The following is an 18,718-nucleotide window of genomic DNA, read 5'->3' as shown; positions in this document are numbered from 1 at the left end:
AAACGTCAGTCCGTGGACATGAGCCGCACTGCGCATGCCCCACATCACAATGCCCGGGGAGTGACTGACGACAGCTCCGGACCAATAGAAAGAGGGGGCGGGGCTGGAGGACCATGCGGGAGTGGATGGTCCTCCAAGCAATCGGAGTGAATGAGGGTGGGTGGGACTTCGACTGAAGCATGCGCAGTGCAGGTGATGGCGATGGAGAGAAGCTTTTATTTCGGATCCACAAAGGGTAAGAGGAATATTCTGGAACGCGGGAGCGATGGATCTGGCTGGTGGGTGGAAAAGTTTTCTAAACATGTTGTGCAAGCCCATACCCGGAAAAATCACTTCCTAGTTCTCCCGTTTCACAGAGCGGGGCCGGGAGGATGCAGTGATCGGTTCGGGATGACGACCGCCATCTTTACTCGGGACAATGTGCAGTAGAGCGCATGTGCGGCCGCCATGTTTGTTAGGGGCAACATTTTCAATTACTGGGGGAAGCTCATTCCACATTGCTCAGAATGGAGACAACTTGGCCAGCAAATTGCATTACCCTTTGTCCTGGGAACTTGACCTCCCATTACGCCGGTTTGCACAGACCCAGATATCTAATTGCTGATCAGAGGAGCAAAGAGAAGTAACGAAACAAGCAAATTCTGCTCTCTGGATCCCACTAACTCAACAGATGTCTGACTCCATGTGCAGCTCTGTTCAGTCACACAAAGACCCATGTCAGAAACACAACCCTAGGGGCAGCACGGTGGCACAGTGCTCAGCGGTGTTACCTATGGCACTGAGGATTTGGTATCGATGCTGGCCCCGGGTCACTTTGTGGAGTTTGCACATTCTTCCCGTATCTGTGTAGGTCTCACCTCCACAACCCAAAGATGTGCAGCGTAGGTGGATTGGCCATGCTAAATTGCACCTTAATTGGGAAAAAATAATTGGTCACTCGAAATTTATTTTAAAAAAGGATTGTCTCTTTTCTCATGTTCGCAATTAAAGGGGTGGGTTCCCCAGGAGATGGCTGACATTTCAGGGGACAGTAAATTAATAATGGAAAGAGATATGGCTCGTGTTGTTACATGGTACAGATTAGATATTATTTATCGTTCTGTAATAAAGTAAACAACTTTTTATTTCTCGCTTTGTAAAATAAGACTGTAGCTACGTTATAGATTTCCAGTCATCTCCTCCCTCAGAGCGTTGTTAGTCTTTGGATTTCTCTTCCACAGAGATCAGTTGTATCTGGGAGTCATTGAATATATTGAAGCACAAGTTTGACAGAAATGTTTTAATGATAATGGAGTTAAGGGTTATGGGGAACAGGTAGGAAAATAGAGTGAAAGCTGAGATGAGGAGGGATCTCTTCACTCGAGGATAAGACCATAAGACATAGGAGCGGAAGTAAGGCCATTCGGCCCATCGAGTCCACTCCACCATTCAATCATGGCTGATTTCAACTCCATTTACCTGCTCTCTCTCCATAGCCCTTAATTCCTCGAGAAATCAAGAATTTATCAACTTCTGTCTTAAAGACAGTCAACGTCCCGGCCTCCACCACCCTCTGTGGCAATGAATTCCACAGACCCACCACTCTCTGGCTGAAGACATTTCTCCTCATCTCTGTTCTAAAGTGACTCCCTTTTATTCTAAGGCTGTGCCCCCGGGTCCTAGTCTCCCCTGCTAATGGAAACAACTTCCCTACATCCACCCTATCTAAGCCATTCATTATCTTGTAAGTTTCTATTAGATCTCCCCTCAACCTCCTAAACTCCAATGAATATAATCCCAGGATCCTCAAAGGTTCATCGTATGTTAGGCCTACCATTCCTGGGATCATCCGTGTGAATCTCCGCTGGACCCGCTCCAGTGCCAGTATGTCCTTCCTGAGGTGTGGGGCCCAGAACTCCTCACAGTATTCTAAATGGGGCCTAACTAATGCTTTATAAAGCTTCAGAAGTACATCCCTGCTTTTATATTCCAATATAAATGTGGATCTGGTGAAGCTGTGGAATTCTCTAGAGGAATGTGGAGCCTCAGTCATCAAGTATGTTCAAGACAAATATTGATAGGCTTCTAGATATTGAAGATATCGAGGGATATGGGGATCGGTGGGAAATGGTGCTGAGGTAGATCGGCCAAGGATCTCATTGAATGGTTGAGCAGACTCGGTGGGCCGAATGGCCTACTCTTGCTCCTATTCTAATCTCTGTGTCCTGGTCAGGAAGCAGTGAGCTGAGCTTGGACCTGTCAATCAACAAGACTCAGCACCTTCAGGAGAATTGGGAGGGTGAGCATTAGATACAGCAGAGTGAGAATGGAGGGAGAGTGTGGGGTGGAGATTTACAGACTTTAGCGAACAAGATGTTAGGAATGGACTTTCCAATTAAATACTAATTTGATGTCAATTATCCAGTAGAAGTCACTGAGACATAAAGGGGTTACAGGTGGCACTATTTGTTCCTGGAGATTTGTGTGTAAAGTTGGATCAAAGAAACAAAGGTGTTTGTGGAGAAGTAGAGCTCTTGCCTCCTTTATTCTACAGCAACGGGCAGCACGGTAACACAAATGGATAGCATTGTGGCTTCACAGTGCCAGGGTCCCAGGTTCAATTCCCCTCTGGGTCACTGTCTGTGCGGAGTCTGCACGTACTCCCCGAGTCTCCGTGGGTTTCCTCCTACAGTCCAAAGACGTGCACATTAGGTGGATTGGCCATGCTAAATTACCCTTTGTGTCCAAAAAGGTTAGGAGGGGTTATTGAGTTATGGGGATAGGGTGGAAGTGAGGGCTTAAATGGGTCAATGCAGACTCGATGGGCCAAATGGCCTTCTGCACTTTATGTTCTATGTTCTAACCCAGAAGCACAAACACAAGAGAGGAAATAATGTTCCACCGGAACTAGAATTGTCTGCTCCGAATTTCTATCCTGTGCCAACAATGATAACTTTTATAAATTGTTTTTAAAGGATATTGGAAGAGGAGGAATTGCAGACAGAAATCTCAAACATCACATCCAACTCATGACAAACTCAAACGATTCCTTCTGATCTGAATATCATCGGGCTCTGAATATCATCAGCGAGAAGGAGAAATGTTTGTCCGATCTGTCGGCTTCAAAAGTATTTTACACGTGAGTGTGACTGGAAAAGCACCGAGACCCACAAGACACACACCCGAGTGAGAGAGTTCCAGTGAACCGACTGTGGAAAGAGTTTCAACTATTACACAGCCTGAAAAAACATCACAAGATTCACAGTGAGGAGAGACAGTGCACATGTTCTGTGTGTAGACAAGACTTCCACTGATTATCCAATCTTGAGAGACACGAAGAGATGCAAAACATGGAGAAACCGTGGAAATGTGCTGACTGTGGGAAGGGATACAGATTCCCATCTGAGCTGGAAACTCATCGACGCAGTCACACTGGGGAGAGGCCGTTCACCTGCCCTCAGTGTGGACAGGGATTCACTCGGTCATCGAACCTGCAGGCACACCAGCGAGTACACATTAGGGAGAAACCATTCACCTGCTCTCAGTGTGGGAAGGGATTAATTGATTTATCCAGCCTGCAGACACATCAGCAAGTTCACACTGGGGAGAAGCCATTCACCTGCTCTCACTGTGGGCAGAGATTTCGTGCTTTATCCAACCTGCGGAGACATCAGCAAATTCATACTGGGGAGAGGCAATTCACCTGCTCTCTGTGTGGGAAGGGATTCCATACTTTATCCAACCTGCAGTCACACCAGCGAGTTCACACTAGGGACAGACCATTCACCTGTTCTCAGTGTGGGAAGGGATTTTTTGATTCATCCACTCTGCGGAAACACCAGCGAGTTCACACTGGAGAGAGGCCATTCACCTGCTCTCAGTGTGGGAAGGGATTCATTGATTCATTCACCCTGCAGAGACATCAGCAAGTTCACACTGGGGAGAGGCCATTCACCTGCTCTCAGTGTGGGAAGGGATTCAGTGATTTATCCACGCTGCAGAGACATCAACGAGTTCACACTGGGGAGAGGCCGTTCACCTGCTCTCACTGTGGGAATGGATTTACTCAGTTGTCCATCCTGCAGACACACCAGCGAGTTCACACTGGGGAGAGGCCATTCACCTGCTCTCAGTGTGGGAAGGGATTCCGTGATTTAACCAACCTGCAGATCCATCAGCGAGTTCACACTGGTGAGCGCCCTTTCACCTGCTCTCAGTGTGGGAAGGGATTCACTCAGTCATCCAGCCTGCAGACACACCAGCGAGTTCACACTGGGGAGAAGCCATTTACCTGCGCCCAGTGTGGGCAGAGATTCCGAGCTTCATCCATCCTGCGGAACCATCAGCGAGTTCACACTGGGGAGAGGCCATTCACCTGCTCCCAGTGTGGGAAGGGATTCACTAGATTATCCAGTCTGCAAAGCCATCAGCAAATTCACATTGGGGAGACGTCATTCACCTGCACTCAGTGTGGGAAGGGATTTCTTGATTCTTCCGCCCTGCAGCAACATCAGCGAGTTCACACTGGAGGGAAGCCATTCACCTGCTCCCTCTGTGGCAATGGATTCACACAGTTATCCAGTCTGCAGAGACACCAGCGAGTTCACACTGGGGAGAGGCCATTCACCTGCTCTTAGTGTGGGAAGGGATTACATCGAAACATAGAAAATAGGAGCAGGATGAGACCATTTGGCCCTTTGCGCCTGCTCCGCCATTCATTATGATCATGGCTTATCATCCAACTCAATAGCTTAATCCCGCTTTCCCCTCCATATCCTTTGATCCCCTTCGCTCTAAGTGCTATATCTAACTGCTTCTTGAAAACATTCAATTTATTGGCCTCAACTATTTCCTGTGGTAACAAATTCCACTGACTCACCACTCTCTGGTTGAAGAAATTACTCCTCATCTCTGACCTAAATGGTCTACCCCGTATCCTCAGACTGCGGCCTCTGGTTCTGTACACTCCCACCATCGGGAAAATCTTTCCCACATCTACCCTGTCAAGTCCTATTCGAATATTATAGGTTTCTATGCAATTCCCCCATTCTTCTGAACTCCAGTGAATACAATCCTAACTGATTCAATCTCTTATACGTCAGTTCCACCATCCCAGGAATCAGTCTGGTCAACCTTCGGTGCGCGGGTCTCACCCCCATAACCCAAAGATGTGCACGGTAGGTGAATTGGCCACGATAAATTGCCCCTTAATTGGAAAAAAAAGTTGGGTGCTTAAATTTAAAAAGAAAAATCATTAATATATCTTGTGAATATCTGAGGTCCTAGCACCAATCCCTGCGGTACCCCACTAGTCGCTGCCTGCCAATTTGGAAAAGACCCATTGATTCCTACTCTTTCTTTCCTGTCTGCCAACCAGTTTTTTATCCATCTCAATACACTACCCCTAATCCCATGTGCTTTAACTTTACACACTAATCTCTTATGCAGGACTTTGTCAAAAGCTATCTGAAAGTCCAAATATACCACATCCACCGGCTCCCCCTCGTTAACTCTACCAGTTACACCCTCGAAGAATTCCAGTGGATTTGTCAAGCATGGTTTCCCCTTCATAGATCCATGCTGATCATGGATTCTAAAACTCCCCACTGCCGATGTCAGGCTTACTGGTCTATAATTCCCTGTTTTCTCTCTCTTCCTTTTTAAATAGTGAGTTATATAAACCACCCTCCAATCTGCAGGAACTATTCCAGAGTCTATAGAATCCTGGAAGATGAGCACCAATGCATCCACTATTTCTAGAGCCAGTTCTTTAAGTACTTTGGGATGCAGATTATCAAGCCCTGGGTATTTATCAACCTTCAATCCCATCAATTTCCCCAACACCATTTCTCTACTAATATTGATCTCCTCCAGTTCCTCCCTCTCACTAAATCCTGCGTCCCCAACATTTCTGGCATCTGATTTGTGAAGACAGAACCAAATTATGTATTTATTTGCTCACCCATTTCTTTGTCCCCTATTATACATTCCCCTGTTTCTGACTAAGGAACCTATATTTGTCTTCACCAATCTTTTTCTCTTCACATTCCTATAGAAACTTTTACAATCAGCCTAATTTCCTGTTTTATGCCATTCCCAACATCACCACTGCAGTTTGGGGTCTGTATACGACGCCCACTAACTATTTTGCCCCTTGGTGTTTCTCAGCTCTACCCATACAGATTACACATTGTCGGAGCTAATATCCTTCCTCACTATTGCATTAATTTCCTCTTTAACCAGCACTGCCACTCCACTGCCTTTTCCTTTTTGTCTGTCCTTCCTCAATACTGAATATATTCAATTCCCATGCCTGGTCATCCTGCAGCCATGTCTGAATAATCCCGATTATCTCACACCGGTTTACGTCTCTTTGCGTGATTCACTCGGTTATGCCGTCTGCAGTCACACCAGGGAGTTCATACTGGGGAGAGGCCGTTCACCTGCTCTCAATGTGTGAAGGGATTTTGTAATTTATCGCACTTTCTGAGACACCAATAGGTTCACAACTGATTACAGGGATTGGATTCTGCTGTTCTTGTTTCTGTTCTCAATGACATCCAGGACTGCATTTTGTTCATTCTGTTGGTCAATGGGGATGGTCAGAGGGTTTCTTTCTGCTGGACTGGCCGGTCTCACGACTTTGCCTCCAGTGGGCTGATTCTCTCTGAGCCTTCTTGTGAATATCTGGTTGCACATTTCACAAGGATTAAAAAGTGAAAGGGGGTTTGGAGGTTAGAAGATGTTTTATAACCATTTCTGTTTGGAAACCGCCAAAATCATGCCTATTGCCATGAAGATAGGCTCTGGTGGTTCCATGGTTCTTTTGTTTAATTTATCATGGAGCTTCTCACAGAAGGAAGCTATCAGAGTATGCGGGGCAAGTTGTCTGAGGTGCACTGGGAAACTACATTAAATAGTATAGTGGGAGTCAGGCAATCACCAATATTTAAGGAATTATTGCAGTTTTACACTGGGATAGGTTCGCTCAGTTGGCTGGATGGCTGGTTCGTGCTGAGTGACACCAACAGCACAGGTTAAATTCCCATACTGGCTGAGGTTAGCCATGGTCTGTGTCAGTATTTATGCTCCACATGATCCTCCACCCATCCCTCTACATCTCCCCCATCAGCATCTCCCTCTATTTCTTTCTCCCTCATGTATGGATCTATCTTTCCGTTCAATGTATTCATGCTGTTCACCTCAACCACTCGCTGTGGTAGTGAGTTCCACATTCTCACCACTCGAGGGTAAAGAGGTGTCTACTGAAATTCCTATTGGATTATTGAATCCCTTCATAATCTTAAAGATTCCATCAGGTCACCCATCGGTCTTCTCTTTTCCAGAAAAAGCAGCCCCAGCCTTTCCTGAGTGTTAAATGCTCTCAGTTCTGTATTTTATGAATCTTTGTTGCACCTTCTCCAGTGCCTCTATTTCCTTTTTCTAAATGGAGATCACCAATGTTGACAGAGCTCCCAGTATAGCCTCACCCTGGTTCTAAACAAGTTGGACATTTCATCCGTGCTTTTCAATTCTATCCCTCTGGAATGGAACCCTATATAGGGGCCCCACACTTTAGGAAAGATGTGAAGTTCGTAGAGACAGTGTAGCGGACATTAACAAGAATGGCACCAGAGATGAGGGACTCCAGTTAGTTGGAGTGACTGGAGCAGCTGAATTTCTCCCCTGAGATCACAGCATCTGGAGGGTGGGGAATGAGGCCATTCAGCCCTTTGGGACCGTGTCGGCTCCCTGTGGAGGAAGCCAGTCTGTCCATTGCCCCGTTCTATCCCCGAATCCCTGTCGGTTTATTTCTCTCAGTACCTGTCCAATTTCCGATTGAAATCCTTCTGTCATCTCTGCATCTCCTACCCTCATAGGCAGTAGGTTCCAGGTTGTTACCACTCCCTTTACATGTACACATGGCTCTTAGAGCACAGAGGAGCCTATTTGGCCCATGCTAGCTATTACAGGGACCCATTTAATCCCACAATTCAACTATTTTATTTTATTTTTCGGAATGCATCAAATTCCCTTTGGAAGTTACAGCCCAATGAGATTCTAGCACCATTTATAGACAGTGCATTGCAAACCACAACAACTGGCTGTATTTTTGTGGATATGGTATATCTGGAGGTTCACAGTATTTAAAATGGTGTCAGTGACGTGGTTATTACACAAAATTTAGACTCAATGTTTATCAATGGTTTTGGTGAGGACACTGAGTGTAATATATCCTAATTTGCAAACAATTAGAACAAATGTACATTTCTATAAACCTCTCACGATGCCTGGACCTCTTAAAGTGTTTGAAAGCCAATGGAGTACTTTTGAAACATATTCACTGTTGTAATGTAGGAAGCTGTAAGTGCGCATGTGTGATCACATTTAGTTTTAAAATTGTTATTTTCGTCGTGTATTCACTCATTAGTAACAAGGTCAAGGAAGCCCTTTTATACCTCTAACATGTAGCTTCCTGCAGCCATTTCACCTTCTGTACCTTTTCTATATTAACTATGTATCGATTTCATAGCAAAAAAAATTAATTAAATTCATGATTATTCAGTAGTGAACATTGATTATCATTGGTGAATTGGTGTATTAGGTAATGATATTATAAAGACGAGATCTTTAGTTTAAAAAAATAACACTATCAACCAAAATGTTGCCAGAAACTGCAGAGCTATCAGAATTTGTTTGAAAAATAAATGACTATAATTTTGCCAAGTTACTATATGTGGTGATAAGCCTGTAGATAATATTACATGTACTCAGCAGTGTGACCTCCCACCAGGTGGTGTCAGACATCAATCAGGGAACATCCGGCTACCAGCAGAAGGTTGTAAGGCGTACATGAGGACAGTCGCATATCAGGGTAGTTCCAAGAGAGTCTAACGTGACTCTGTGATAACTTGATCTGTATAGCATTACCACGTGTACATTAATAAATCATTGTTCTGGCTACGTCACCAGCTGTTCTGTAGACAAGATCACAGAACACAACACTAGATGTCGTATTCTGCCAAGTGTATGTGGAATAGGCAGTGGTGGAATGGAATTGTTACTGGGCTAGTAATCCAGAGACCCAGGTTAATGCTCTCGGGATCTGGGATCGAATTTGCCTATGACAGATATTGAAATTGAAATTCAATAAAAGTCTTGAATTAAAAGTCTAATGTTGACACTGTCGATAGGGGGGCACGGTAGCAAAGTTGCTTCACAGCTCCAATGTCCCAGGTTCGATTCCCGGCTTGGGTCACTGTCTGCGGAGTCTGCACGTTCTCCCCGTGTCTCCGTGGGTTTCCTCCGGGTGGTCCGGTTTCTTCCCACAGTCCAAACATGCAGGTCAGGTGGATTGGCCAAGCTAAATTGCCCTTTGTGTCCAAAAAGATTGGGTGGGGTTACGGTGATAGGGTGGGAGTGTGGGCCTAGACAGGGTGCTCTTTCCAAAAGGGCCGGTGCAGACTCGATGGGCTGAATGGGCTCCTTCAGCACTGTAAATTGTATGTTCTATAATTGTTGTAAAAACCCATCTGGTTCACTAATGTCCTTTAGGAAATCTGCTCTCCTTACGAGACTTGGCCTACACGTGACTCCAGATCCACAGCAATGTTGTGGTTTATTTGTAAGTGCCCTCTGAAATAGCCTCGCAAGACATGCAGTTCAAGGGCAATTGGAATGAGCAGTAAATGCTGGAGCAGCCAGTGACACCCACCTCCCATGAATGAATAAGGTTGGGCAGCACGGTGGCTCATGGCGTCGAGGTCCCAGGTTCGATCCCGGCTCTGGGTCACTGTCCATGTGGAGTTTGCACATTCTCCCCGTGCTTGCATGGGTTTTGCCCCCACAACCCAAAGATGTGCAGGCTAGTGGATTGGCTACACTAAATTGCCCCTTAATTGGAAAAAATGAATTGGGTACTCTAAATTTTTTTTTAATGAATTAATGAGGTTTAAGAAGGCTCACTGTTCAATTTGTAGACTAGTACGAAACTGTCTCTTTGATTGGTTTGATTTATTGTCACGTGTACCGAGGTACAGTGAAAAGTATTGTTCTGCGTACAGTCCAGACAGATCGTTCCGTACATGAAAAAACAAAGTGCGGATCTTGGCAGTTTGCTCAGTTCACAAAAGAATTTAACGGCTTTGTAGACGCAGATTAACATTTTAATAACTGTACAAAACATATCTACTTGTAATGTATGCTCATATAGACATAAACGATACTGTCACTGAATTAGAGATTTAACTGAACCACATTTTTGAAAGATTCGGCCTTAATGATGGAGAAACAGGAACAGCCACTCAGGGAGATGAGGAAATCCAGGCTCAGTGCGGATTTGCTGTCACCCCTCCTTTCTTATACATGAACGGTATTTAGGCTTCAGAATGTTTCACACCAAAACACAGAGGGGTCAAATATAAGCAACACATAATTTGGAATTATCTTCCATATAACGATATTTGACTTTATTCAAAAGCTGTCTGCGGTCAATCTCAACAAAGTAAAGATCTTACAACACCAGGTTAAAGTCAAACAGGTTTGTTAAGAATCACTAGCTTTCGGAGCACAGCTCCTTCCTCAGAGGAAGAGGAAGGAGCGACGCTCTGGAAACTAGTGATTCAAAACAAACCTGTTGAACTTTAACCTGGTGTTGTAAGACTTCTTACTGTGCCCACCCCAGTCCAACGCCGGCCCCTCCATATCATAGCTACAATCTCAACAAAGATTCCTGGGATTTGTCTGACCCAGTGACCACGCTTTCTTGGTGAGTTATGTTTGCAATTCCATGGTGCATTTTTCAGAGTTACTCAGAGTGAAGACTCGAGAACTATTCGATTCAAAATGAAGTCAGATATAACAAATAGATATACTGATGTTCAACACTGAATAATGAAACAAATATTGAGTAAAATTGGTGGAAATCTTCTGCAGGAAGATAAGAATGAGGCATTAATGATTGAACAGAGAGCATTGTTCCATTAGATATTTGCTGAACAAATGCTAAAGTTCAATATAAGTTCTATATCTTCTGGTTTTACAAGTTGAGACAAATGTTTTAAAGAAACAGTTGTCTTCTTGTAGTCAGTGACCTGGCCTCCCAGCCGAACCATTGAAAGCTGCAGCAAGACTGTGCAGTTGAACATTGCACAGGGCCATTGGGTACTGTGCTGCCAGCTGTTTCTGTAGCATAGAGGTTCCCGTACCAGCCTCCCCGAACAGACGACTAGGGGCTTTTCACCATAACTTCATTGAAGCCTACTCGTGACAATAAGCGATTTTCATTTTCATATCACAATCGGCTAATACGTGAAAGGTGCCTGGTTCGAAACTGCCAGAAGCATTAAATACTTCTCATTTAGTCTGAGGAAAACTTTGCACAACATTTGTTTGTCCCTGAATATTACCTGAATCTTGTATGTTTGAGGAATAGGAGATTTAGTCTCACATCAGCCACAAAAATTGATTCAGTAAAGTCTGAAGTACTGAATTTTCCAGAAGCAATGAGCTGATAAAGATTTCCCTGCTTTAAGACAGTTCGGCTATTCGCAGTTTATTCATCCACAACAGTATATAACGGATTGACAAATGCAGATTAACATAATAACTGTTTCAATCATGTCTAATTGTAAGATAAAAGCAAATTACTGCGGATGCTTCAATCAGAAACAAAAACAGAAAATACGAGACAATCTCAGGTCTGACATCCTCTGTGGAGAGAGGTGGCAGCTGACATTTCGAGTCTGGGTGACAGCTTTGGAGAAAGCTGGAGAACTGGAAACAGGGTCATAATTTAGACTATTGTGGGTGGGGTGGGGGGGGGGGGCGTGGATGGTGTGGGGAGCAGAGGTTTTGTGGAGAATTGGGACTGGATAGAGGGCCAGCAATAGGTGGAGAATGACTAAAATGTCTTGGACAGAAAGAAAAAGGGAATGTAAATGGGGGTGATCAAGGCTAAGAAACTCACCTGATGAAGGAGCTGTGCTTCGAAAGCTAGTGACTCCAAACAAACCTGTTGGACGTTAACCTGGTGTTGTGAGACTTCTTACAAGGCCAAGAAAGGTGCTGATAGTAGCTCGTTAAGAGATTAGAATGTGTTAATGGCAGAAGAAAAGTAAGCAGTGTGTCAGAGGAAGATGAGGAACAGGGAGCAGATTGCCCAAATGGTGTGGGTGTGTGTGTGTGTGTGGGGGGGGGGGGGGGGAGAGACAATGGTGAGAGTAGAGAGGTCAATGGAAGTGTTAGAGGTGAAAATATTCACACGAAGGCCTGTTTGAGTAAGAAAAGAATCTTATTTCAGATCTGGGAGAAAGATCTTATGCAGTCTCGCAATACTCTTTCTCACTTGAGCTCAGGTTCGCATTGGGTTAATACACAGATTCAAGGGGCGGAATTAGTTGTATTCTCATTTACATGCAATCAATCAACTATATTTGCGTCACCATTCATTACATGCAGTCAATCAATTTTCTTAGCATCCCAGTTATCACATATATGGTAAAGTGGGTGTTGTCTTACCCGCCCCTAACTTAATTCAGAAGTCGTTCAAAACTAACACAAGGATATGTCCTGTCCACAGCTGGAGACCTTGATCTGTTATGGATGTAACAGGGGCTGTTTAGCACAGGGCTAAATCGCTGGCTTTGAAAGCAGACCAAGGCAGGCCAGCAGCATGGTTCAATTCCTGTAACAGCCTCCCCGAACAGGCGCCGGAATGTGGCGACTAGGGGCTTTTCACAGTAACTTCATTTGAAGCCTACTTGTGACAATAAGCGATTTTCATTTTTCATATATTGCATTCCTTGTTATGTGAAGCTGTTATCAGCAGCTGTTGAGATACTCCCTATAAGTACCCACGCTTGGCTCTCATGAGGCAGTTTACACAGTATGTAACGTATTGTTCAGGAATGTGGCTAGTTCGGCCATTTTGTGTCTTTAGTATTGCTTTATTAGCTAACAGCCATTTTGTGTCCTTTCTGATATTTACAAGCATTGTGTATACACTAATTCTACAAATCGCCTCTTATAAACAGGCATTGAAGCCAATGAGCACCTTTTGTCTCATCAGAACTATTCAAAGGTAATAGTGGAGCACAAATGTAGTTACAGGGCCACCTATAATTTATATCATAGTCCAGTATCAGAAAATATCCCCTAACAGGAAGTAATGAAAATGTTGCTAGAAATAAACATGTGGAGGAGAGTAATAAGTGAGATGGCCTCTCAGCCTAACCATCAGAAGCTGCAGCAAGACACTGCAGTTGAACATAGCACAGGTCCATTGGCTGCTCCGCTGCCGCCTGTTTCTGTAGTGTAGTGGTTATCACGCTCATCTAACCCCGCGAAAGGTCCTCTGTTCAAAACTGGGCAGGAACATCGAATATTTCCCACTCAGTTTGAGGTAAGTTTGGATAACATGCGATTGTTTCTGCATGTCATCTGAACCCCATATATTAGATATATATTTGGTCTCATCTCGGCCTCAAACTTCATTCAGAGAAGTCGGAGGTAGTGAATATTGAAGAAGCAAAGATCAGAAAAAGATGATCCCATTTTGACACAGTTCGGACATTCGCTGTGTGTTCAGTGCACAACAGAATTTAATGGATTTATGGATGTAGATTAACATTTTTAATCACCATCTGAAATAGATCCAATAGTAATGTGTGCTCATACAGAGAGAGACAAATGATACTCTAACTGAATTAGAGGAAATGGCAGAGATTTAACTGAAACACCTTTTTGAAAATCGGGCTTTGTGGTGGAGAAACAGGAAAAGCCACTCAGGGAGATGAGGAAATCCAGGCTCAGTGTGGATTTGCTGTCACCCCTCCTTTCACGAACGGGATTTAGGCTGCAGAATGTTTCATACCCAGAACAAAGAGGGTCAAATATAATAAACATATCATTCTTTAATCTCCTACCTGTGAAGATATTTGATTGTGTTTAAAAACTAACTGTGGCCAATCTCAGATGAACACAAGGGAACTTGTATTACCCAGTGACTCGATTTACTTTCTTCGTCAGTCATGTTTGCAATTCAATGTTGTATATTTCAGAGAGTCTCAATTTCACATGAGATAAATATCAAATAATATCAAGTTTTGAATAATGGAACAAATACTGACTAAATGTGTTTGATGATTTCCGAAGGAACATAAGAATGATGTTATTATTGAATGAGAGGAAATCATTTCACGCTGAGATATTTGCTGGGCGGACATTTCTACATTTCACAATTCATTTGAAATCTAATAAAGTAAATCAGCAAAGTGATCTCTAGAGGGCTTTGTTCAGTGTTAGGGGCGAGGTGTTTTCAGAACCCCAAAATGTATCATGGAGTTCAACCAACCTCCCCCTTTAATGGATTGTTGCTTTTGAAGCACCCGGCTTGTTCCCCAGGTGTGACATTACAATTATGGACACGTGGTTTTTTAAAAATTTGTTATAATTTTATTTACAAGAACATCTCACTGGAAAGATTAACAGCAGATTCCCTCATGACAATTTAAGCTGCTCAGCAGATATCACATGACAGTTGAGATGGAGTTCCACTGAATAATGTAGTCTCATTTCTTGAGCATTTGGTGCCAGACTAAAACAAATGGGGCAGCAAAGCCAGAGCCAAAGAATACTGACATCATTGCCAACAGCCGCCACTTGTTCTCCACAGAAAATGGCAAGTTCTTTCCTGGGCCTTCCTCATAGTGCGACCTGCGGATCAAGGAAGTGCTGAAGTTACGGATGGTCCGTGTCAACAACATGTCTTCCGATTCGGACACGTAGTTTTTGACACAAAACAATGTTTATTCCATGAACTCAACTTAATATTTCAAATAAACATTGGATCCCTTAACACCCCTTACTTCAAAGATAACCCCGAAAATAATACAACACTAAATAATCCCTCAAAATGTTCCTTCAAACATCCAAAAGGCTTCAAACCTTCAAAACAGTAACAAACCAGGTCACAGAATATATATAGTTTCTGTTGGATGGCAGAGATATATCAGCTTGGTTGACTTCAGCTCCAGCACCTTGCTTTTCTTCCTGCAGCTCTCTGGAAACACACAGATACACCCAAGCTGCTTTATCAAACTGAAACCAAAAGCAGAAGTGAACTCAGCTCCCCTCTGTGACATCACTTCAGTAATATAGTACCCAACGGTTGTGTGTGGACTATAGAAAGGTAAATGCAGTTACAAGAACGGACTCTTATCCTATCCCACATTTGGAGGATTGCATTGAGAAAGTGGGACAATCTGCTTTTATTTCCAAATTGGATTTACTGAAAGGTTACTGTCAAGTACCTTTATCTGAAAGGGCGAAGGAAATTTCAGCTTTTGCAACTCCAGATGGTATATACCAGTTCAGAGTTATGCCATTTGGCATGAAAAATGCACCAGCAACATTTAAACGACTAATACAGTCGTTTCAGGATTACCCAATTGTGCAGTATACATCGACGATCTGGTAACCTGTGCCAATTTTAAAGGATTAAGTCTATATGGATGTTGTTTGATAGGAACAGCATTTCCCACATCTACATCATGTATAGCCATTTCAGTACTTCCCAATTTATCTCTACAAACCTGCCCATGTGCTTTCAATAACTCTTTCAGATCAGTTCGTTTTTCCTCTGGAAGGTAACTTAACAATTCATCCCAATTTTTAAGAACATCCTCATTTTCCAATTTAATTTGAGGCATGTCAAATTCACAGTCATCTGGATTTGGTTCGTCACTTTGAGTTAGAATCATTAAAACCTCCTTTTTCATTCCTTCCCTTTCAAAGTACCTTTTAAGCATATTCATATGACACACTCGGTGAATCTTCCTTCTTTCTGGTGTTTTTACCACATAATTCACCTCACTTAATTTCCTTTCAATCTGATATGGTCCACAAAACCTAGCTTTTAAAGGCTCACCTACCACTGGTAATAACACTAAAACTTTATCCCCACTGGCAAAACTACGAACTTTGGATTTCTTGTCCGCTACCCGTTTCATCACATTTTGTGCAACTTTCAAATGTTTTCTAGCCAATTCACCTGCTCTATTTAATCGTTCCCTAAAATTTGAAGCTTAATCCAATAGTGTAATTTCCGATTTCTCACCCATCAATTTTTCCTCAATCAATTTAAGTGGTCTTCTTACCTCATGACCAAAAATTAGTTCAAAAGGACTAAATTTGGTAGACTCATTAGGTGCATCACTAATTGCAAACAATACGAATGGGATTCTTTTATCCCAATCCTCTGGATAATCTTGACAATATGCCCTCAACATTGTCTTTAATGTCTGATGCCACCTTTCTAACACTCCCTGCGATTCTGGATGGTACGCAGTTGATTTAAATTGTTTTATTCCTAAGCTATCCATAACTTCTTTGAATAACTCTGAAGTAAAATTCGATCCTTGATCCGATTGAATTTCTGTGGGTAGTCCATATCTAGTAAAGAATTTAAGTAACTCCTCCACAATCCTTTTAGCTGTAATATTCCGTACTGGAATGACCTCTGGAAACCTAGTAGACACAACCATTATAGTCAAAAGATATTGATTCCCACTTTTTGTTTTAGTAAGCCGTCCTACACAATCGATTAGGACCCTTGTAAAAGGTTTCTCAAATGCTGGAATGGGTATTAAAAGTGCTGGTTTTATCACTACTTGAGGTTTTCCTATCACTTGACATGTATGACATGATTGACAACATTTAACTACATCTTTATGTAGTCCAGGCCAATAAAAATGTTTCTGGATTTTAGCTTGAGTTTTCCTTATTCCAAATGACCTCCCACTGGTACCTCATGTGCAACTCGTAACACCTCCTGTCTGTACCCTACCGGCAATACTACTTGATGAACCTCTGCCCACTTTTCATCCACCTGCATATGTACAGGTCTCCATTTTCTCATCAAGACATCATTTTTACGGTAATAACACTCTGGTATACTCTCAGATTCCTCTTCCGTATATGCTTTCTGATATATCCGTTTTATTTCTACATCTTTCTGTTGTAACTCCGCCAATTTTCCTGAATTAAAAATATCCACCTCATTCTCCACCTGTTCTTGTTCTTTTTCAACGATCTGATCAAAAATCGTTTCTGATAATTGCACTTGAACTTCATCTTCACTCTTTGATTTCTCCTCTTGTCTTAACCTGTGACTTTGCGACCTTGTTACTACACAATCCGGAAAAATCCCTGGATTTTCGACTTCAACCCTTCAGTTGTCTGATTTTCCACTGGCTTGTCAACCACAGTAGGCATCACTCCCACCTGCGATCCAGCTATATCATTACCCAAGATAAATTGTATTCCTGGACAAGATAGTTTATCTATTACTCCTACTACCACTTCACCACTCTTTACTGGACTTTCCAACCTTGCCTTATATAATGGAACACTCCTCCTCTCACCCTGAATTCCACATATCACCACCTTTTCTGGCAACATTCTTCCCAAACTACATCATTCCTCATCTCTTACCATTGAAGATTGACTAGCCCCTGTATCTCTTAAAATTGTGACCTCTTTACCTGCTTTTCATGATACACATGAGTAAACTTTACCCATACAAGTAAATTATTTAAAGACATCTGGCACCTTCTTAACAATTACTTCCTGAACAGGCTGGACAATCGTTTGCACCTCATTCGCTTCCCTTGGGCTTTCCTTTACCACTCTAACAAATCCCACTGTCTTATCCTGTTTTACCACATCAGCCTTTCCAGTGCTTTTCTTCAACCATCAACACTGTGATTTTACATGGCCTAGTTTATTACAGTGAAAACATTTGAAACTTTTCATTTCTTTTCCACCCTCCTGGATTTCTTTTTTAATCTGAGGTACACTCTCTTTATTGTTTCCCATCAGATCACCTTTACCTTTACCACTTGAGTATTTCTCATGTCCCCAGTTTCTATCCCTCGCCGGCTGAAACTGATGTCGGAAACCAAGCCTCCATTTATGAACTAATTCATAATCATCTGCCATTTCTGCTGCTAATCTCGCAGTTTTAACCCTCTGTTCTTCCACATGAGTTCTCACTACATCAGGAATTGATTTTTAAACTCCTCCAAAAGTATAATTTCTCTGAGAGCGTCATACGTTTGGTCTATTTTCAAAGCCCTTATCCACCTCTCAAAATTACTCTGTTTGAGCCTTTCAAACTCCATGTATGTTTGACCAAATTCTTTCCTTAAATTTCTAAACCTTTGTCTGTAAGCTTCAGGCACTTGCTCATATGCACTTAAGATGGATTTCTTCACCTCCTCATATGTTCCAGATACCTCCTCTGGTAGTGATGCAAACACTTCACTAGCCCTACCTCCCAGCTGTGTTTGAATCATTAATACCCACATGTCCTGTGGCCATTGCATTTGTTTAGCTACCTTCTCAAATGAAATGAAAAAGGCTTCTACCTCCTTCTCGTCAAACCTTGGCAATGCTTGAGCATATTTAAATAGATCCCCACCACGTCTTCGACTATGACGCTCTGTCTCATTATCCTTATCCATCTCCTCCAACTGTACGTGTCCCTTTGCGTCTGCCAATTTAACCTGATTTTCATGTTTCAGAGAGATTTTCCGAAGTTCAAACTTTCTTTTTCTCTTTCCTCTCTATCTCTTTCTTTGTTTCTTTCTTCTCTCTCCTTTTCTTTTTCCTCTCTGTCTCTATCTCTTTCTTTTTCTTTCATTGCATATTCAAGCCGCTTTAATTCTTTTTCATGTTC

General features: G+C 42.8%; 1 protein-coding gene and 1 pseudogene across 1 annotated transcript; one reads left to right on the top strand and one right to left on the bottom strand.

The window, feature by feature from the left end:
- Nucleotides 1-160: 160 nt before the first annotated feature.
- On the top strand, nucleotides 161-8,613 carry LOC140421687 (uncharacterized). Its single transcript, XM_072506488.1, has 2 exons — nucleotides 161-235; nucleotides 2,955-8,613. The coding sequence occupies exon 2, from the start codon at nucleotides 3,321-3,323 to the stop codon at nucleotides 4,614-4,616; it is 1,296 nt and encodes a 431-aa protein (XP_072362589.1). The 5' UTR covers nucleotides 161-235; nucleotides 2,955-3,320; the 3' UTR covers nucleotides 4,617-8,613.
- Nucleotides 8,614-14,410: 5,797 nt separating this feature from the next.
- LOC140421715 (cytochrome c oxidase subunit 7C, mitochondrial pseudogene) lies at nucleotides 14,411-14,750 on the bottom strand (annotated as a pseudogene).
- Nucleotides 14,751-18,718: the final 3,968 nt, after the last annotated feature.

This window comes from Scyliorhinus torazame, chromosome 5 (assembly GCF_047496885.1).
Source record: "Scyliorhinus torazame isolate Kashiwa2021f chromosome 5, sScyTor2.1, whole genome shotgun sequence".
Lineage (NCBI taxonomy): Eukaryota > Metazoa > Chordata > Chondrichthyes > Carcharhiniformes > Scyliorhinidae > Scyliorhinus > Scyliorhinus torazame.
The sequence above is the reverse complement of the archived record's forward strand: the minus strand, read 5'-3'. Positions and strand labels throughout refer to the sequence as shown.

What these genes read in the sequence shown, in the direction of transcription:
- LOC140421687 (XM_072506488.1), top strand. Translation starts at nt 3,321, where the DNA reads ATGCAAAACATGGAGAAACCGTGGAAATGTGCTGACTGTGGGAAGGGA.